Source organism: Hylobates moloch, unplaced genomic scaffold (assembly GCF_009828535.3).
Source record: "Hylobates moloch isolate HMO894 unplaced genomic scaffold, HMol_V3 SCAFFOLD_5, whole genome shotgun sequence".
In the NCBI taxonomy this organism is placed as follows: domain Eukaryota; kingdom Metazoa; phylum Chordata; class Mammalia; order Primates; family Hylobatidae; genus Hylobates; species Hylobates moloch.
In genome coordinates, this window is record NW_026652280.1 from 30,277,677 (window position 1) to 30,299,852 (window position 22,176).

At 36.9% G+C, this 22,176-nt stretch overlaps 1 protein-coding gene across 4 annotated transcripts in view; it reads left to right on the forward strand.

The window, feature by feature from the left end:
- DYM (dymeclin) overlaps positions 1–22,176 on the forward strand; it is a 395,506-nt gene that overhangs the window by 166,756 nt on the left and 206,574 nt on the right. For 2 of the 4 annotated variants that reach the window (XM_032152347.2, XM_032152350.3), the window contains exons 9-12: positions 1,125–1,307; positions 5,611–5,789; positions 15,493–15,618; positions 21,465–21,578. In XM_032152347.2, the coding sequence (XP_032008238.1) occupies positions 1,125–1,307; positions 5,611–5,789; positions 15,493–15,618; positions 21,465–21,578 (602 nt within the window). The remainder of the gene's footprint in view (positions 1–1,124; positions 1,308–5,610; positions 5,790–15,492; positions 15,619–21,464; positions 21,579–22,176) is intronic. The other 2 variants (XM_058438379.1, XM_032152351.2) reach the window with 1 other exon arrangement.

A 22,176-nucleotide genomic window follows, 5' to 3' on the forward strand; every position in this document is an offset into this window, starting at 1 on the left:
TTATAGGAGCCCGCCACCACACCTGGCTAATTTTTTTGTATTTTTAGTAGAGACAGGATTTCTGCATGTTGGTCAGGCCTCCCAAAGTGTTGGGATTACAGGCGTGAGCCACCGTGCCAGGCCTGGACGGTGCATTTCTAAGTGGACCAGAGTATTGCTTGCAAATAATGAAATTTTTTCTCTAAAATTTTTTTGGTCTTTTTTTCTTTTGCCTTAATGTTTTTGCTCAGGCATCAGTAGTACCATGCTGATGTTGATGATATTAATGGGAATACTTATAATGACCACTATGAACTTTTGGCTAGAGGTTTCCTTCCCTTTCTAGTTTGTAAGAATTTTTCTTTAAATCAGAAACCAATTTTAAGTTTAAAATATATATATATATATATATATATTTAAATATATATATGAAAATGTGGAAATTCTTGAGATGACCATATTTTTTATTTTAAAAAATAGAAATAATACTTTTTAAATGGTGAACAATTCTTGTACTTTAGAAACAAAGCCTCTTGATCATAATGCATTTATTATTATTATTATTTTTTGAGATGAGTCTTACTCTGTTGCCCAGGCTGGAGTGGAGTGGCATGATCTCAGCTCACTGCAACCTCTGCTTCCCAGGTTCAAGCTATTCTTTTGCCTCAGCCTCCCGAGTAGCTGGGACTACAGGCGCCTGCCATCATGCCCGGCTAATTTTTGTATTTTTAGTAGCGATGGGGTTTCACCATATTGGCCAGGCTGGTCTCGAAGTCCTGGCCTCTTGGTCCACCTGCCTTGGCCTCTCAAAGTGCTGGGATTACAGGTGTGTGCCACTGCGCCCGGCTTGCAATAATTTTTTTAAGCAAATTTTTCTACTAAATTTCATTCACTTTTTAAAAAAATTTAGGTTACCTAATGATAAAAATCTCTATTTCTCTATTTTATTGTAAATACAGCCAATCTTTGTCCAGTTTTTATAGCAAGGAGGATTTTCTGGCCTTGTGAAATGTATAGACATGATTCTTGTTCTACACTTTGGAACTGCTCATTACCATATTGTATTATATTTCACAGAATACTTTACAGAAATACATTCATCTCATTGGTGGTGGCACAGCCTAACAGGGTGTTTTCCTCCCCAGCAGGACTCTGGACTGTCTTCACACTAGGTGGTGTGGGCAGCAAAGTGGCTGCCTCTCCAGAGCTTTCTTCCCCTCTGGCCAACCAGAGTCTCCTGCTTCTGCTGGTGTTGGCCAATCTGACAGATGCCTCAGATGCGCCAAACCCCTACAGACAAGCCATTATGTCCTTCAAGAACACACAAGGTTTGTGGTATTTTTTTCTCTAATATTCTTTGTAATGGGGAGAGTATTGCTTATTCTGTATTGTTTATTGTCTTATAGTTTTGGAGATGAGTGTCCATTTGTATGTTTTCATATTGGTCAAACATGAGAAAAACTTAGCTTTTCCTGTCAATATTATCAGGAAGGTCAAGCATCCTTTATATCTGATCCTTTATATCTGTTTAAATTCATATTTCTTTCAGGGACAACCAACCAGCATGTGTTTAATTTGGGTCAGTCTGTACTACCTGTTAGGGATAGGAATTAACCTGGAAAACCCAAATGCTAGGTTGTTTTAAATTTTCAGTTAAAGTCTGTGTTCTGGAGTTTTATAGAACTAAAAATTAGGTCTCAAAAAAAAAATTAGAACACAAATCAGAAAACCTTTTTCTGTAGAGAGTAATGGCTTTGTGGAGCCACATGGTCTCTCCTGCAGTCTCTTAGCCTTGCTGTTGTTCCATCAAAGCAGCCATAGGTACTGTGTAAACAAGTTAGATGGCTGTGCTCCAGTAAATCTTTACTTCCAAACAAGGGGCAGGCTGCCCGTGAGCTGTGTAACTCGGTATTAATAACTCCTAAAGTAGAAGGTGAGCATATGGCTTCATGTTGAACCAGTATTATCTCTTCTCAAAAGGTTACATTCTAAAAGCAAGATTCCTGTAGTACAGTCAAGTGCTGCTCAACGGCAGGACTGTGTTCCATTAGGCAATTTTGTCGCTGTGTGAATATCATAGTGTACTTAGATAAATCTAGATGGCGTAACTACTACACAACTAGGCTATGTGGTGTAGCCTATTGCTCCTAGCCAACAAACCTGTTCAACATGATGGTGTACTGAATACTGTAGTCAGTTGTAACACAGTGGTAAGTATTTGTGTATCTAAGCAATCTAAACCTAGAAAAGGTACAGTAAAAACATGGTATTATAATCATATGGAATCACTTCGAATATGTGGTTTATCACTGACTGAAACGTTATCATGCAGTGCATGACCAGATGCTCAAGACATTTCTAACACTAATGTAATGAAGATGGGTGGGAAGTACAGTGATTGGATGAGAGCAATTTGTAAGCCTTCTGATGCCCTGTGCTGTGATTCTTCCGGGTTATTCTAATACACATTTCTTATAGATGTGGCTAAATGTGCCCATTAATTGTGCCTCTGCCAATTCTGATATTATTTGCAGTGTGTCTTTGTCCATTTGTGCTGCTCTAACAAAATACCTGAGACTCAATAACTTAAAAAGAACAGAAATTTATTTCTCACAGTTCTGAAGGCTGGGAAGTGAATCTAAGATCCAGGCACCGGCAAGTTTGGTGTCTGGTGAGGGCTCAGTCTCTGCTTCCAAGATGGATCCTTCTAGCTGTGTCTTCACATGGCAGAAGGGAGTCAAGGGCTAAAAGGGCTGAATGCTATGTGGGCCCTCTTTTATGAAGGCCTTCATCCTATTGGTGAGAGAGGGGCCCTTAGGACCTAATCACACTGTAAAGGCCCCACCTCTCAACTTTATTTCATTGGAGATTAAATTTCAACATGAATTTTGGAGAGGACACAAACAAACTATGACACAGGACAATAGGGAATTAATAACAATTTTACAAATTAAAAAACAAAAACTGGTGTATCTATCTGTTAGTATTTTTCTGTTCCCATTACTTATCTTCTTGGTGCCAGTATGGCTTAATGGTTAGGAAAGCAAGTTTCAGAGTCAAGCATACCTGGCTTCACACCATACCTCTATCACTTCAGAGTGTGAGACCTTTGACAGTTTGCTTAATCTCAATTAGCTTCAAAAGCTTTGCCTATAAAATAGAGATAATATCACCTAATAGTATTTGTATAAAGACCAAGCAAGGTAAGTCTTTAAAATGATTAGCCCAGATTTTGCAACAAAGCAGGTATTCAGTATATGGTATCTACTATGTTACTCTTGCTGCTTGGGCCAAATGTTGGTATTTAGGGCTGAACTTTGCTTGGGATGGTCATGGTTTGGGAGACCATGTAGTACAATGAAGCAAAATGTTGGCTTAAGGGTATTCATATCCATCAGGGCTGATTTTGGCAAAGTTACTTAATCCCTTTAAACATCTATCACATTCCATGTAAAGCTGATCAGAATAATGACATGTTTGTTGTATGGGTTAAATAAGGGATAACACAAACAAAATGTTTAGTATAACAGCTGGTTCATAGCATTTATTAGCTAGTAATGTATATATGTTGTGGATACATATACACAACACACATATTCCCTTTGCAGTCAGGTATAATACAGGTTGGTGAATTTGTTACTTTGCTTCAATTTTAAAGAAGCATAGTGTGTCTAGAATCTTCCTTCAGTGAGCATTCTGTAGATTCCATAATATCTGCATACTCACAGCACATGGCAACACTTCCTTTTGCCATCCCTTGCAAAAATATAAAGCCAACCACAAAAAAAAAAACAGGAATTATTTTTGTAAGTGTCAGAAATACAATGTTAGTATTGAAAAAATAGCCTATATTTCAAATGTAGAAGGAAAAGTGAGGGCACTCGATAGTAAACTTGAAGGCATTTTGATGCATTCTCCTCACAAAGGTAAAGCTTAGAAAGGAGAATCTGAGAGGCAAGGATTGTGTTGGAACACATCTCTTTTTCCATAAGAGCACAGCTTTTAGAAATGTTAAAGCAAGTTGTTTTGTTTTGGTAGTGCTTCTGTGTTCTAAAGGCTTAAAAATAATTTGGTGCTTTTTAGAACATAAAAATATTAACTCTTTGTGCTACCGTGTTCAGAGTTTTATTTGATTGGATGATGACTTTCTCTGAGTCCATTGAACTTATCTTTATCTTCTTTGTTACTTCCTAACCTTGGTTGCTTCAGTTTCTCAGCAAATCCAGTTAACTATTGGAAAGGGGCTGTGTCAGTTTGGAATATCAAGAACTTTTCCTAATACAGGCTGTGATTTTTGCTTTTCATTGTTCCAGTGACTGACTTAAAAAAAAAAAAAAAAGTTTCTTAACAGTTGTAGTCAATTAGGTTTGCATTGGAGATTATATTTTATTTTATTTTATTTTATTTTATTTTATTTTATTTTATTTTATTTTATTTTTAAAAAAGTTATAGAAGTTTTCTGGTAGTTGTCTCAAGCTTGGTGTGCTCTTTTGATGATAGAACCTAATGTTGAACATACACAGATGGCCCCCAACCTGCAATGGCTGGACTTAGGATTTTTTGACTTTATGATGGTGCAAAAGCAATATAAATTCAGTACTGTATTTGATAAATTACATGAGATATTCAACACTTTGTTGTAAAATAGGCCTACTGTTACAGTTGGATTGATACAATTTAGAACTGTACGCAAATATAATAGCTTAGGCTAGGCTAGACTACGCTATGATGTTTGGTAAGTTAGGTGTATTAAATGCATTTTCAACTTAGAATATTTTCAACTTATGATTAATTTATGGGAATATGACCCCATTGTTAAGTTGAGGAATGTCTATACTGATTTTGATATAAGTGGATGCTTCAGCCACAATTTATTTAAAGGCAGTTTTTTTTTTCTTTTTAATTCTATCTTAAAAGAGAATTTTCTATTTTGTGTAGAAATTATATCTTTTTCTCTGATATTTTTTATTTAGGACTCATGATTATTTAGTTTTGGTAACAAAGTATTTTTTCTCAATGTTGTGGTTAAGTTGTATTGATTGGAGGGCCTTTTGCCTAGCTCATAATTCTGTTTATTTAAGTTCGTGTTCTTATAGCTGATTTATTTCAGCTATGTTAATGGGAAAATAATAACGTCAAACCATATGACTTAGTTTAGTTCTTTTTAAAGTAAAATTTTTGTTTTGTTTTGTTTTAGACAGAGTCTCACTCTGTCGCCCAGGCTGGAGTGCAGTGCTGCAATCTCGGCTCACTGCAACCTCCACCTGCCAGGTTCAAGCGATTCTCCTGCCATAGCCTCCTGAGTAGCTGGGATTACAGGCCCACGCCACCATGTCTGGCTAATTTCTGTGTTTTTAGTACAGATGGGGTTTCACCATGTTGGTCAGCCTGGTCTCAAACTTCTGACCTCATGATCCACCCATCTTGGCCTCCCAAAGTGCTAGGATTACAGGCGTGTGCCACCATGCCTGGCCCCAAAGTAAATTTTACATAAATTAAAATTTTGAATCTGAAATGTAGTGACTTTCCGTAAAATGAATGGGAATTGAGTTGTACACATTACTTTAACAATATTTTTATTTAGATAAAGCACAGCTAGAAATTACTGATGTGCTGTTTTCTGTATTCCAGATAGCAGTCCTTTCCCCTCATCAATTCCACATGCCTTCCAGATCAACTTTAATAGTTTGTACACAGCTCTTTGTGAACAGCAGACATCTGATCAAGCAACTCTCCTCTTGTATACCTTGCTCCATCAAAATAGTAATATTAGAACATACATGTTGGCTCGCACAGATATGGAAAATCTTGTAAGTATCATACTAAACATTCCATGCGTTTGTATTTTTTTTTATTATACTTTAAGTTTTAGGGTACATGTGCACAATGTGCAGGTTAGTTACATATGTATACATGTGCCATGTTGGTGTGCTGCACCCAGTAACTCGTCATTTAACATTAGGTATATCTCCAAATGCTATCTCTCCCTGCTGCTCCCACCCCACAACAGGCCCCAGTGTGTGATATTCCCCTTCCTGTGTCCATGTGTTCTCATTGTTCAATTCCCATTTATGAGTGAGAACATGCAGTGTTTGGTTTTTTGTCCTTGCGATAGTTTGCTGAGAATGATGGTTTCCAGCTTCATCCATGTCCCTACAAAGGACATGAACTCATCCTTTTTTATGGCTGCATAGTATTCCGCAGTGTATATGTGCCACATTTTCTTAATCCAGTCCATCATTGTTGGACATTTGGGTTGGTTCCAAGTCTTTGCTATTGTGAATAGTACCACAATAAACGTACATGTGCATGTGTCTTTATAGCAGCATGATTTATAATCCTTTGAGTATTGCTGGGTCAAATGGTATTTCTAGTTCTAGATCCCTGAGGAATCGCCACACTGACTTCCACAATGGTTGAACTAGTTTACAGTCCCACCAACAGTGTAAAAGTGTTCTTGTTTCTCCACATCCTCTCCAGCACCTGTTGTTTCCTGATTTTTTAATGATGGCCATTCTAACTGGTGTGAGATGGTATCTCATTGTGGTTTTGATTTGCATTTCTCTGATGGCCAGTGATGATGAGCATTTTTTCATGTGTTTTTTGGCTGCATAAATGTCTTCTTTTGAGAAGTGTCTGTTCATATCCTTTGCCCACTTTTTGATGGGGTTGTTTGTTTTTTTCTTGTAAATTTGTTGGAGTTCATCGTAGATTCTGGATATTAGCCCTTTGTCAGATGAGTAGATTGCAAAAATTTTCTCCCATTCTGTAGGTTGCCTGTTCACTCTGATGGTAGTTTCTTTTGCTGTGCAGAAGCTCTTTAATTAGATCCCATTTGTCAATTTTGGCTTTCGTTGCCATTGCTTTTGGTGTTTTAGACATGAAGTCCTTGCCCATGCCTATGTCCTAAATGGTATTGCCTAGGTTTTCTTCTAGGGTTTTTATGGTTTTAGGTCTAACATTCCATGCGTTTGTGTTTTATAGTATTTTGGAGAAAAACTTCTTTTCCGAAGAGGGCAAATTTATTTGCCTGGTTGCCACAAAGGTGATGGTCAAGAAATTGATAGAGAGATGTCACAAGACACAGACAGAGGGTAGAAGCTTCTCCAGTGTAAGACACAGCTCATGCGGAGGTGGCCTCCCAGAGCAGGACACCTCAGCGTCCCTGGCTGGCTTGACAGCGTCCCTCCCTGTCCTTACAGTCTTTAACAGCCACACATTGCCCAGGATTCAGCCTGTTCAAGTCTTCCAAAAACCCTCTGCAATTCTCATTTTTAAATCATCTCAGTCCCTGCCATCTGCTAACTGCCCGCCCACCAAGTTCATGTTACTCGTCACAGTTGCAGAATATTCCTGATGAGAATGCTGAAAGGAAAATGAGGTTTCAACTTAGCTGCCCAAATGTCCCATCCCCTCTGACAGGCTTAGGCTTTAGGACTGTCTGAACTCACTCCCTGGAGTCTTACAGTCATTTTGAGGTACCTTTGTCAGATATCACTTAAATTACACTATCCATCACTACATGAGTGAAATTAGTTCTCAAATTTTTGTTAATAGACAAAAACTCCTGTAAGCAATAATCGATTTCCTTTGTGACTAATGTGCAAACATCAGTGTTTCTATGAGGGGCAGAGTAAGCTACCTCACCAAAGTGTTAATGTTGTTTGAAGTACATAGTATGTAGATAACTATGGACCCTTAATACATTCATAAAAATGTGAACATTCCCAAAATAGCCAGTAGCTAGCTGACAGCAATGAAATGTTCCCTCTGCACCAGTTTTTACAGGTTGATAGCAGGATTCTCCCAGTATTTGGTTACCATTTTTTCGGTGTTAAATATAAAATACTGCATAAATAGTGAAGAAACATGGAATACTAGAATTCATTAAACATATTCTACATCAAATTGACACTAAGAACAAAAAGTGTGGTGAAAGAGTGTCTCCACATCAGGTCTAGGTGGGAAACATTGCTTAAATAGCAACTTGAGTATGAAAGTATACTGCTCATATGAGTAAAATCCTATAAAGAGAAGGCTTGTTTCCTGATGGGTGTGGATAGGCATAGAGACAATTCTGAGTATGATGTATTCTAAGGGAAACATTGGCAATAAGCAGGAAACTTGTGACATCATCTGTTTCAGAAAGTTGTATGATAAGGATGCAGGTATGTAAGATGGTGTAGAGAGCAGCTGTCTGCATTTGATGACATACCCGGTGAAAGGTTAAAAGGTTTTGTGTTGTAGTTTTTTTGGAGGGTGGTGTTTGTTTATTTGTTCTGGTTTTGTTGGATAATTTCTTAATTTATGCTCCATCTGTCCTTTTACCTTTCTTCTATAATAAATATGTTGAGGCTCTGATTAGAAAATATGTTATCAGTAGGAAATTTACTGTGCTGATCTGATTTTCTTGTGGTTATCAATTCTTTTATTCTGCAGTCTTTGACATTGAGAAGGTAATGTTTGACAGATTACAGTGTTTCTAAGAAATACCTTATTGTGTGTAAATCACATAAGGCTGGAGGCAGACCTGCCTCTATTCAGCGACAGGTGTTGGCTGACTTGGATTCTTTCTATTGATGGTCTGACTCACTACTGTTTGACTTGTTTTAACTCAAAACAAGTTAATTAATCTGGTGTAACTTCTTATGGTACATTTTTAATTGGTATCTATTAGAATAACAATACAGTGACTCTTACATTTTCTTTTTGTGTCTCTGAATAGTGTCTAGGGTGAATCCAAGTGCCTGAAAATTAAGAACAGGGCATAAGAGGGCATACTTTTTAGAAAAACCCATTATGAACATGAACACAATTTTTGCATTTTATCACAATTAAATGTTTACCAAGAAAAGCAGCTAGACATTTGAGATTGTCATGATTCTTTTAGTTGTAACAGACCCATTGCTTATGCCTAGCGTAAGCAAAACGAAATATATCTGTACAAATGAAAAATTTGTGCTTTTTTTTTTTTGGCTTCAGTCATAGCTGGTTCTAGGGGCTAAATGATGTTATCCAGGCTTGGCCTCTCCATCTTTTGCCTCTGCCTTTTATAGCTTTGGCCTTATTCTCAGGCACACACTTTCCAAGTGGGGAGACAGGTGGCCACCAGCAGCTCTCGACATATCATAAGCTAAAAGTTGAGGAAACACAACTACTTCAGAAATATTTCATGAAGGGCTCCAATAGTCTATTCTTGGGTTGTGTATCCACTTATTTGACCAATGACTATGGAAGGAGGCATGCTTAATGCTAAGCCACCATAGCCACAAAGGTAAAGGGAAGTTCCTTAAGGAAGGGATCTTGGACAAATAATATATAGTCACTTCAACACTATATTGCTTGTAATTTCCTTAATCAGGGCATTATGAGTTAGTCACTCTTTTAATTTCTGTTTGCGTTAGTCCAACGGAGATTCGGCTGGTATTTCCCTTAGGCCTCCAGCAGTCTTCTGCTTTTCGGTCAGGCCTTGAGCCTGCACAATATTGCAGATATGCAACTCCTGTCATTTTGATATCGTACTCATTTGAAACTTCACTGAAGAGACACTTAGAAAATGAGATTAATATTTACAGTGATATGCAGTCTATGATTTATCATTAATTATAAAAGAAATGACATAGGATCTTTATATCTTGTTTTAGATGGACTAATAGTCCTTTGTTTTCTGAGTGTGGTTTTTATATAAACATCAAAAAGGAAAAATTTTTTTAGCCCTTTTCTTTTCATGCTAAGTTTCTTGAAAGCCACATTCTTTGCCTTTACTTCTTATGCACTTTTCTACCTGTTGTGATCTAACTTCTTTCTATTCCTACAACTTCCTCATCAGCAGCTCCTGATTGTTAGTAAATCTCTGGGCATGTTTCAACATTTTCTTCTTCGACTGCATTGCTGCATGACACCGTTCATCTCTTTATTCTTTAAACCGCCAAATACCTTTGTCTTAGTCAGTTCTGGCTTAGTCAGTTCAGAATTTAGTCAGGCCTGACTGCTTTAACAAACATACCATAGACTGGTGCTTAAACAACAGAAAGTTATTTCTCATAGTTCTGTAGGCTGGGATTTCCAAGATAGAGATGTCAGCCCCCTTGGTGTCCGGTGCAGACCTGCTTACTGGTTTGTCAATAGTCATCTACTTGCTGTGTCCTCACATGGCAGTTAGCAGAGGCAGAGAAGAAGCAAGCTGTCTCCTATCTCTTCATATAAGGGTACTAATCCCGTCATGAGGGCTCCACCCCTGTTACCTAATTTCCTCCCAAGGGCCCCACCTCTTAATAGTGTCCCATTGCGGGTTAGGGTTTTAACATACGAATTTTGGGGGCCCAAACGTGCAGTTCATATATCTACAAACATATACCTTGCCTTTCTGATCATTGTACTCTGCTGGTTTTTCCACCTCTATGCCTACTGCTTTTCTCTCTCTTTTATGTGTTATTTTTCCTTGTCCTTAAATGTGTCCTGCTGCAGGATTCTGTCCTTCTTTTTGTTTTTTCCCTGTACTTCTCCCTAAAACATCTAAGCAAATTCAGTTGCTATTTATATGTTGCCAGTGTATATGTTCCCATTTATATGTGTCATATATATTCAGTTCTGTGTTTGCGGTCCTGATTGCCTGTATCTCATATCCATGTATCCAGCTGCCCCAGACATTTCCCAGTGGCTGTATCATAGACACCTTAAACCAAACATGTAAAAATTGGGTTCATTATTTTCCCTGCTCTTCCTTCTCTTACTCCTGTATTCTCTGTCACAGGGAGCCATCCATAGAGTTGGCAAAAGCTTTGACTCCTCTGTCTCATTCCCCCATATCCAACCAAATATTTTTTATTTTCTCTCCTTATTATCTTTGGAATGTATTAGTGTTCTTTTTCCTCATTGCCATTCCTTTGGTCTAAGCTGCCTTCATCTCGTGCTAAAATTATTGCAACATCTTTAACTGGTTTTCCTGCTTTCTGTCTTGCTATTTTAAAATATTTTTTATCTTGTTTCCAGAGTGAGTATATTAGAGTCAAATCCAATCATGTCACTTCCCTACTTTTAAAGCCTTTTCATGTCTCCACAGTGCCCTCAGGTTAAAGCTCTTACTCTTAATGTGGCTAACAAGACACTTTATAATTTTGCCACAGCTTCCATTTTGGGTCTCATCTCTTTGCCATTATGTTCTTTTTATTATTTATTTAATCATAATGAATTAATTTAATGTCTCTCAATCTGACCTATCTCCTAAGTTTAGACTTTGTTTTCTCTCTAGAATACTTCTCCTTGAAATTTTCTCCTTTTCCTCTTCTCAGATAACTCCTAGTAGTTTTTCAGATCTCAGTTTAGATAGTTCTTTCGGAATTAAAGTGCTATTATAAAAGTAATTATATACCCTATCCAAGTGGGATTTATCCCAGAAATGTAAGCTTGATTGGACATCTGAAAGTCAATTATTGTGATACATCATATCAACAGAGTAAAAAACAAAAATCATACGATTATTTAAATAGATCCAGAAAAAAGCATTTGACAAAATAATCACTTTTTTATGAAATAAAAATATTTAACAAACTAGGAATAGAAGGGAACTTCCTCAGATGAATAAAAGGCTTCTATGAAAACCCCACAGCTTAATGGTAAAAGACTGTGTTTTCTTTCTGCCCGAGATCAGCCACAAAACAAGGATGTCCGCTTTTGCCATTTCATTCAACATGTTACTGGAGATTCTAGCCTGGGCATTTGATTAAGAGAAAGAAATGAAACATATCTAGATTGGAAAGCAAGGTGTAAAATTACCTGTATTTGCAGATGACATTATCTTATATATAGATAATCCTAAGGAATCCACTAAAAAACTCTTAGAATTAATAGATGAGTTCAGCAAAGTTGCAGGATACTGGATCAGTATAAAAAGTCAATATGCAAAAAAACTGTATTTTTATATATGAGAAATCCCAAAATGAAGTCAGGAAAATAGTTCTGTTCATAATAGCATCAGAAATTTAACAAAAGAAGTATAAAACTTACACTGTGAAAACTACAAAATATTATTGAAAGAAATGGGAAAACATATATTCATTGATTGCAACATAAAAAAACAGAGATAGAGATAGGGTCTTGCTATGTTGCCCAGGCTGGTCTTAAACTTCTGGCCTCAAGCGATCCTCCCACATTGGCCTCCTAAAGTGCTTGGATTACAGGCATGAGCCACCGTACCTAGCCCTGATCACAGTACTTCACATTGTTAAGATGGCAGTATTCCCCAGACTGACATACACGTTGAGCACAATACCTATTAGAATCCTAGTTGACTTCTTTATAGAGATTGACAAGATGATTTAAAAATTCATATAAAATTACAAAGGACCAAGAATAGCCAAAACAATCCTGAAAAAGAACAAATTTGGAGGACTCATACTTTCTAATTTCAAAACTTACTATAAAACAACACTAATCAATACAGTGTGGTATTGGCACAAGGATAGATGTAATACATCAATGGAATTGAATTGAGAATCTAGAAATAAACCCATATACCTATCATCAACTGATTTTTAGCCAGGGTGCCAAGACCAACGTGGAAAGAATAGGTTTTTTCAACAAATGGTACTGGTGCAACTGTGTAGTCACTTGCGAAGGAACAAAATTGGGCTTTTGCTTCACCCCATATACAAAGTTAATTCAAAATGGGCCAAAGACCTAAAAAGAGCTAAAACTATAAACCTCTTTTAAGAAAATGGGGGTAAATCTTCATGACCTTGGATTTGGCAAATGACTGTTAGATATAACAACAAAAGCATGAGCAACAAAAGAAAAAACAGGTAAATTGAACTGCATCAAAATAAAAACATTTGTGCTTCAAAGGACCATCAAGAAAGTGAAAAAACAGCCCACAAAATGTGAGAAGATATTTGCAAATCACTTATCTGGTAAGGAACTGTATCCATAATATATAAAGAACTTTTTAAACCCAATAGTAGAAGGACAACCCAATTAAAAAATGGATGAAAGATCTGAGTAAACATTTCTGCAAGGAAGGTATTCAAATAGCTAGTAATACACACATGAGAAAAAACAACTTGACATTATTAGTCATCAGGTAAGTGTAAATCAAAACCACAGCAAAATACCACTTTACTCCCACGGTGATGCCTAGAATAAAATGTTAGATAATAAGAAGTGAGGATGTGGAGAAATCTAATCTCTCATACACTGTTGGTGGAAATGTAAAATGGTGCAATGGCTTTGAAACAGTCTGGTAGTTCCTGAAATAATTAAACAGTTACCGTATGATCCAGCAATTCCAAAGCTAGATATATACCCAAGAGAAATGAGTATATGTCTGCAGGAAAACTTGTAAATGAATGTTTATAGAAGCATTGTTCATAATAGCAAAAAAGTAGAAACAGTTCACATGTTAGTCAACAGAAGAATGGATAAATGAAATGTGGTATGTTTATGCAATGAGATATTATTTGACATAAAAAGGAATGAGATCCTGATACATACTGCAACATGAATAAACCTTGGTAACATGTTCGGTGAAAGAAGGTAGTCACAAAAATCTACATAGTCTATGATTCTATTCATACGGAAGTCCAGAATAGGGAAATCTATAGAGACAGAAAGTGTTTCCTTTGGGCAGGGTAGATAGGGGTCTGGGGGAGGTGATAGTTAAAGGGTATGGGGTTTCTTTTGAGGTAATGAAATTTTTCAAGTTGCCTGTGGTGATGGTTACACATATTTATGAGTATGTGGTAAACCATTGAATTATGCACTTTGAATGGATTGTATGGTCTGTAAATTGTATCTCAATACAAATATTTAAAAGAATGAAGTACTATTCTGACATAGTCTCATTGGACCCGTTACTTACTCTTACATTATTATTTCTTTGAATATACCATTTGCTTGTGTGTCTTGTCAATATTTTCAGTACTCTATTGGTATTATGTACCATAGGTAAGATATGCTTTCTACAGACCTAGCCAAAAAAAAAAAAAAAAGAACATGGCATAAAATATACAGTCACATGTTGCTTAATGTGGGGAGGCATTCTGAGAAATGTTTTATTAGGTGATTTTTGTCATTGTGCAAATATCATAGAGTGTACTTACACAAACCTAGATTGTATAGCCTAACTACACACCTAAGCTTTATGGTGTAGCCTATGGCTCCTAGGCCATAAACCTGTGCATCATGTTACCGTACTAAATACTGCAGGCATTTGTAACACAATGGTGTTTGTGTAGCTAAACATAGAAAGGGTACAGTAAAAATATGGTGTTGTAATCTTATGAGACAATACAACCACAGACTGTTATATGTGGTCTGTCGTTAACGGAAATGTTATGTGGTGTATTGAAAACTCCAGAATCACAATTAACAAATGTTGAGTTAAATGACTAAAAAATGTAACTATGCTTACTAGGTAATGTGGAATGTGAGTACAATGTATTATGTTTGGCACAATGTCAGAAGGAATTCCAAAGACAAGAGTGCCTGGGAAAAGAGAAAGAGCAATGACTACTTGGAAACTGGTATACTTCGTTTCTGGAATTTAATAGTGCTCATGCACTGAACTTCATAATTTAGAGGAAGTTTTACCTACAACTTGTAAAAGAACAAAACATACCAGTGCCACATTTTAAAAGCTTCCTGCAATAGGTGTGCCTGTCAAAACACGTATGCCCCCGTGTGCGGCATACCAGCCTGTTTTGGTGGGCTTTGCATACCAGCCTGTGCTTTAGGGACTTGTATGTGTAAATAATTTACTCATTATATGTGTTGTCTGATTTAGATGATAGATCTTTTTTTGCCTATTTTCTAGCATTCAGTGGATATGTTCATGGTTGTTTCCTACAAGACATGCTATGTAGATAGTCTACCCATCTTTAATAAATAATTTCAGTAACCTCCTTACTTTAGTAAAGAAGGAACAAATTGAAGGTGTCAATTATTTGAAATAAGCACAATTGTAAACAGCATTATGAAATGAAATGTTTGATAGATATACTGAAGAGCAGATCTTAATACATATGTTGAGAAAATGCACCTTGGGTTCCAAGAGTCTGTTTAATTACGTATTTATTTAAAATATATTTCTTGAAATATATTTTTTACTTACTAGCTTTAAAAAGGTGGTGCTAAGCACATAAATTAAAAAGCTAACTTCTGAGTAGCTGTGCTCTCCCCGCTACTCCCACTTTTTGGTTAAGCTGGGAGAAGGCAACGTGACTTCTTAAAATCTTCAAAACAAACGACGAGCCTAAATGGTCCTTGCAGATCCAACCTTTATGTTGGTTAGACCTTAAGAGACCTTCACAGAGTTAGTGGTGATTTTCTCCACTGGCATCTTAGCTATACATTTGGAAAATACATTCAGTCAGAAGTGGATTTATATGGTTTTTTTCTCTAATGAAAAATATAACTATGCTATTAAAGCAAAGAGTACAAAATAAAAGTGTAAAGATTTAAAACATTTGGATTTATAATGAAGTATTGAAATAGTCAATTATAATTTTTATTCTCTAGGTTTTACCAATTCTTGAGATTCTGTACCATGTTGAAGAAAGGAATTCACACCATGTGTATATGGCCCTTATAATATTGTTGATCCTTACAGAAGATGATGGCTTCAACAGATCCATTCATGAAGTGGTAAGTTACCATTACTTGGATTAGAGTTAGAATTACAGAACGGACGTGTACCTACATAAGATTTACTAGTCTTTACATTTCTTTCTGGTAGATGTTCCTGTGAGAACCTGCATTAGAAATGTTATGTCTTTCTTCAGATTTATGAAGCGGTGCTTTTTTTTTTTCCCAGAATGACTATTAACCACTTTTAAAAACTCTCTCAAAATGATTCCTTGGTAATTGATACAAATGCTTTTGCTGCCACTGGGTTCATTTTTCTTCAGCATTTCATTTCCACTTTTTCATTGTGGCAGAAGTTGTCAAACAGGTTGGCTTCATGCACACAGAATTAGAGAAGAAAAAGGGACCAAAATGGGAGAAGTTTGAGAAATCCATTGTTTTATATATATATTTTTAAAGAACATAACATAATTTAACTTTTTAAATTTTGGTCCTGTTGGAGAGTTTTATTCCCAAACTGGTTTTATGTTCTTCTTTGGCATTTATTTTATTTTATTTTATTTTTTGCATCAAAGTAATACACATATGTAGTTTTAAAACTTGTATAGAAGTGCGAGGTTTTAATGAAAAATAACAGACCCATGTTCACCCTATTTCTGATTCCCACTCCTCTAAGGCAAATGCTTTCAGTCCTGTCCTTGTTTTGAAGTAACATGCTTATATTGTGATTTCTTGATTTTTCAGTTGTAGACATTAGCTATTATTGCCCTAAGATGGAAGATAGTCATTGGTTCTTCCTGCATAACACAAGTGTTCCCTCTGGGTTCCCAGCACGCTTGCCGGCACACAGACTGTTTCCTTTTTCCATCTTATTACCATTTTTGGTTAACTCAGCTTTTACATTATTATTTTTGATGTTATTTTTAGTTCAGCTGTGTACTGTAGGATAATTGCATTTCCTTTCTTGAACATGTTTTACCATTTCTGTAGCAGCTTATACATTTATTTTTAAAAGAAGATATTCAAGCCGGGCATGGTGGCTCACGCCTGTAATCCCAGCACTTTGGGAGGCTGAGGTGGGCGGATCACATGAGGTCAGGAGTTCGAGACTAGCCTGGCCAACATGGGGAAACCCCATCTCTACTAAAAATACAAAAATTAGCCGAGTGTGGTGGTGGGTGCCTGTAATCCCAGCTACTCAGGAGGCCGAGGCAGGAGAATTACTTGAACCCAGGAGGCGGAGGTTGCAGTGAGCCGAGATCGTGCCATTGCACTGCAGCCTGGATGGTAAGAGCAAGGCTCCAACTCAGAAAAAAAAAAAGAAGATATTCAATGATTTGGCAATTCTGCTTCCCAGTAAATTCTCGCAGATGTACTTATAAAGTCATGTGCAGGTATTTTTGCTTTCAAAATCTGTGTGATTCCTGAACTTAGGTAAAAGTCCGGATAGTAAGAATATGGAGAGTAAGGAATTCTTTCTTTTTTTCTGACTTTCATATAGTGAGATTTAGGATAGTGATCTGAATTGTAACATTGTTTTAAAGAGGAAAACAACTGTAAATAGCCTAAATTTCCATTAATAGAGGAATGGATTTTTTTTTAAATGTAGCCTGCTAATATACTACTCTAGAGTGGTTACAAGGAATGACGTAGACTTGGATATAGAGGTGGCATTCAAATGACTTAACTAGTATGGATGGTACCAATACCAGCCAGTAAGAATGGATGTGGACCATAGTCCTTTGTTCTCTGCTGTACATTACCTGGGGGAGTGGCTTGCAACAAAAGCTATTTACTAACTAGTATTGAGTATTCCATTTTTAAAAAAAAGAACTAGTACTATCAGACAGGCATACCTGGTGAATATTCTTCTTATATGTATCAATATAGGAGGGTTACAGAAACATACTGAGTGAAAAAAGTAAGATGCAAACAAACCAGATGTGTGTTAGTTTCTTAGAGCTACTGTAACTGACCACCACAGTTACTGAGTACTGTTGATATAAATGAAAGATACGTAGTATCTTCCAGAGTTGTCTGAGTACCACAGCTAGGTGACTCCTAGCAATAGAAATTTATTGTCTTCTGTAGCCTGAAAGTCCAAAGTCAAGGTGTCAGTGGGGCCATGCTCTCTCTGAAGGCTCTAGGGGAAGAACCTTTCTTGTGTCATCCTAGCTTCTGGTGGTCGCAGGCAATACTTGGTGTCCCTTGGCTTGCCATCTACCTACATCACTCCAGTCTCTGCTACTGTCATTACATCTTTCTCTCAGGAGGTGTCTGTCTCTGTGTCTGTCTTCCTCATCTTACGGTCACCAGCAGTCATACTGACCTAGAGTCCACATTAATCTAATGCAGTCTCATCTTGACTAATTTTCAAAGACCCTCTATCCATGTAAGGTCACATTCACAAGTTTTGAATGACATAGATTTGGGAGGAAACCATTCATTCTAATGCATTATGTATGGTACTATTTATGTGTACTGGAAAACACACAAAGGAATGCTGGTTTTTGGTTTTTTACATATATATGTATGTACATATATGTATATATGCAGATAAAGTAATTGAAATGGTCTAGAGAATACATACTAAACTGAAGATAGTGTTTGTTCCTCCATAGGGGAATAAAATGAGATATATATATTAAAAAATATTAACAGTTGGTAATGTGAATTGTAGGCATATAGATGTCAATTATTTTTTGTACTTTCCCAAACATATTTAATTTTTTTTAAAGAGTTGATATTATATAATGTTACTGTATAATACTCTATCATATATAACTTATGGAATTTATTTTTGAGAGTCTTGCTCTGTCGTCCAGGCTGGAGTGCAGTCACTGCAACCTCTGCCTCCCTAGTTCAAGTGATTCTCCTGCCTCAGCCTCCCAAGTAGCTGGGATTACAGGCGCACGCCACCTCACCTGGCTAATTTTTAGTAGAGACAGGGTTTCACCATGTTGGCCAGGCTGGTCTCAAACTCCTGACCTCAGGTGATCCATCCACCTTGGCCTCCCAAAGTGCTGGGATTACAGGTGTGAGCCACCGTGCCGAGCCAAACTTTTATATTTTTTACTTTTCAATTCTAAATAATATTTAACCACCATGTAGTGAGTATTTGTTATATGCCAGCCTCTGAGTGGAGAATGCAGTCAGGGTGGGCTTATTTGTAATGGGGGATGCTGGGTGATGTGGGGCCAGAGAGTTAAACGAGTGAAAATATGTGTAGAGAAGGCACCTGTATATACTTGTACTTTCAAACATATTGACGTGAAATTGAGTGTGGTATTCCTTTGTGTTTTTATTCTTTTTATCTATTTCTGTACTCCCTTCTCATTCCTAATACTGTTTGGAATTTTTTTGTTGTTGTTAGACTTGCTAGAGAATGATCTATTTTAATCCTCTTTTAGAAAAACTAAGGTACAACCATATTATTTAGATTTAATTCTGTTTTCCTGATTTCATGGATGACTGTTGTGTTTGTTGTTGTTTGTATTCCATATTCTCCTTCTCTTTAATTCTCCTGGATTTGTCCTGCTGTTACTGTGTTGAGGAGGGGCAGCTAAATACATGTGTTGTGGTGTTTTGTTTTGTTTTTTCTCCCGGAAATGGTACATGGGTGGTTCATGCTGAGTTTATTTTGCAACATACTTACGTGGTAGTTTCTCAAGATGTAGAATTCTAGAATCATAATGTCTTCCCTCAAAAATCTTGAGACATTGTTCTGCTGTCCTTCAGATGTGTAGTGTTCAAGATGGGAACTCTAACATTAGTCTGCTTCTCTTTCCGTTGGTGATAGCATGTTCTTCTCTCTGGAAGCCAATGGAACTTTCTCATATACTGCAAATTCATTAATCTTGCGAGAATGTTTTGATTGTTTTTCATGATTTTTTCTTGGAATGTTGAATGTTTTTCTTTTCCTCTTAAAGAAATTTTCTCATATTACTAATTGTTCTGTTTTTCTTCTAGTTTATTTCTTCTGGAATTTTTAAGTGGCTATGACATCTGCACTTTTCTCTTATAGTTTCTGTGGAGAACTTCTCAGTTTGGTCCTTCACATCACAAATTTAATTTTCCATAGTGCTCACTCTGCTACGCCCAGGCTGGAGTGCAGTGGCAACATCTCGGTTCACTACAACCTCCGCCTCCTGGGTTCAAGCGATTCTCATGCCTCTGCCTCCAGAGTAGCTGGGACTATAGGCGTACACTAGTACACCCGGCTAATTTTTTGTATTCTTAGAGAGTCATCATTGGGCCAGGCTGGTCTCGAACTCCTGGCCTTGGCCTCCCAAAGTGCTGGGATTACAGACATCAGCCACTGTGCCCAGCTGCCATGATACTTTTATACTCTTAAGCAACTTTGCTTTTGTTCTGTGATTTTCCCTTTTCATAGCAGTCTCTTCTTATTTTATGGATGCAATATTCTGTCAGATCTCACTAGATATACTAATCAGAATTGTTTTAAAAAAATTCCAGCTTCCTAAATCCTCTCTGTTTAATTAGAGGTCTGTTTGCTCTGCCTGTTCAGTTTCACAGTTTATTATTTATTTATTTACTTTATAAAGTTTTTATTATGAACACTATGAAACTTAAACATAATTGGAGAAAATAGTAGCATGGATCTTCTTGTAGTCGTTATTAACACTCTGCTGTTCTTATTTCATCTACCCACTTTACCCTCAACACCTTTTACGTTTTGATTTCTATTTTTTAAAGCAAATCTTCCATATAATTTCGTGTGTAAACATTTTAGTATGTTCTTTCAGTAAGTATGGACTTTAAAAAATGTATCATACCATTAGTACATTCAGTAAAATCAACAATAATGTTTAAATTCTTCCTAACAATTATTTCTAATTATCTTTAAAATATCTTCTAGAGTTGATTTGTTTGAATCAGATTCCAACGTCTACTGCATTTAGTTCTTAAGACTCACAAATCTATAGCACTCTCTCCCTATCCCAGCTTATTTTACCCCTTATTTGTTGAAGAAACTGGGTTATCTGTTTAGTAGGATTCCCTGCATTTGTCTTTAGCTGACTATGTATCATCATGGTATTTAACGTGTTCTGTCCTCTGTATTTCATGTGCACTGGTAATTAGAAGAGAGTCTTGATTAGGTTCAGCATATCACTCTAAGGCTGAATGTCTTCACTTGGTGGTTTTGTTGTTCATCTGTAGTTACAAACGCAAGTCTAACTAACTTGTTTTGCAAGGTGGTGGGTTCCCCCCTCTGCATTTGTGAGTGGTGGGGAGTCTGCTGTACTCTGTGGATGTGTGCCTCTTCTTAAGGGAGAGGGCAAGAATCAGCCCAGCAGTCTCTTCCTTTTTCATGCATAGGTAGAGAATAATGTGGCACAGTGACTCTCCTTGAGTCACGGAGAAAGGATGCAGGAGTAACCTTAACGGAAGAGAACATTAGGGAGTTCTAGTACTCGGCTGAGCCTGTTGGTTTGCTTTTTTTGTTTTTTCCCCCATTTTACCTCTTTCTTTGGGGCAGCCCAGATTTGGCTGCTGTGCTGCCCAGTATTCACACCTATCTGCCTGCCTGCCTGCCTCTCTCTCTCTCTCTGTCTGTGTGTGTGTGTGTGTGTGTGTGTGTGTGTGTGTCTCTCTCTATGATCCCTAGGTTACAAATCTACAATGGAAATGTCTTAACTTAGAAAACAGTTCTTGTTTACTTAGGCCCGGAGATGTGCGCCAGAGCTGCCTACTCTCCATAGCCATGGCAGAGCACTGGAGCATCTCCTTGAAGATCTGGACTCATTTGCATTCGTGGCCTCTCTCTCTGCTGCTTAACTCACCTTCAGAGCAAAGTCATCATTTATCAAAAATTGTGGACATGGAGTAGTTCTTTTGTCTGTAAAGCAATCATTTTTTACTTAAACTTTTCTTCCCCATTACAGATACTAAAAAATATTACTTGGTATTCAGAACGAGTTTTAACTGAAATCTCCTTGGGGAGTCTCCTGATCCTGGTGGTAATAAGAACCATTCAATACAACATGACTAGGACAAGAGTAAGTATTCCAGCTGCTATTCTATTTTTTTTGCATACAGGTACAGTTAAGATGATAGTTTAAAGCAATCCCAATTTTTAGGGTGCTGAAATTCTCGTGACATATGGTAGAAAATACAGGTCACTGTATAGTCACTGTATTACATGATCCTAATGTAACATAAGGTCTTAATATTTAATGGATTGTGTGATTGGAGATATTTTACATGAAATAGAAAACAAGCAATGCAAAACATTTAGATAAAAGCTATTGTTATGTCTTTATTTGGCCAGTAACACTGATTTGCCTTTTTTTTAATAGCAGCAGATAACAAAGTACAAGAGGATATGAGCACAAGAAAATATGAATTAAAATGAAAAAGAAAAGTAGAATAGAGAGTATTTTAAAGAGTAAAAGAAAAATTTCTGCTGGATTTTCTTCACAGTACCTGGGAGCAAATTTCAGTTCTGGTTAATAGAAATATATTGTTAAAGAGAAGCAGTGTACAGAATTCATAGCTAAGAGAAATGGCATTTTTTTTTTTTTGAGCTATGATTGTGCCACTGCACTTCAGCCTAGGCTGCACTGGAGTGCAGTGACACAATCATAGCTCACTGTA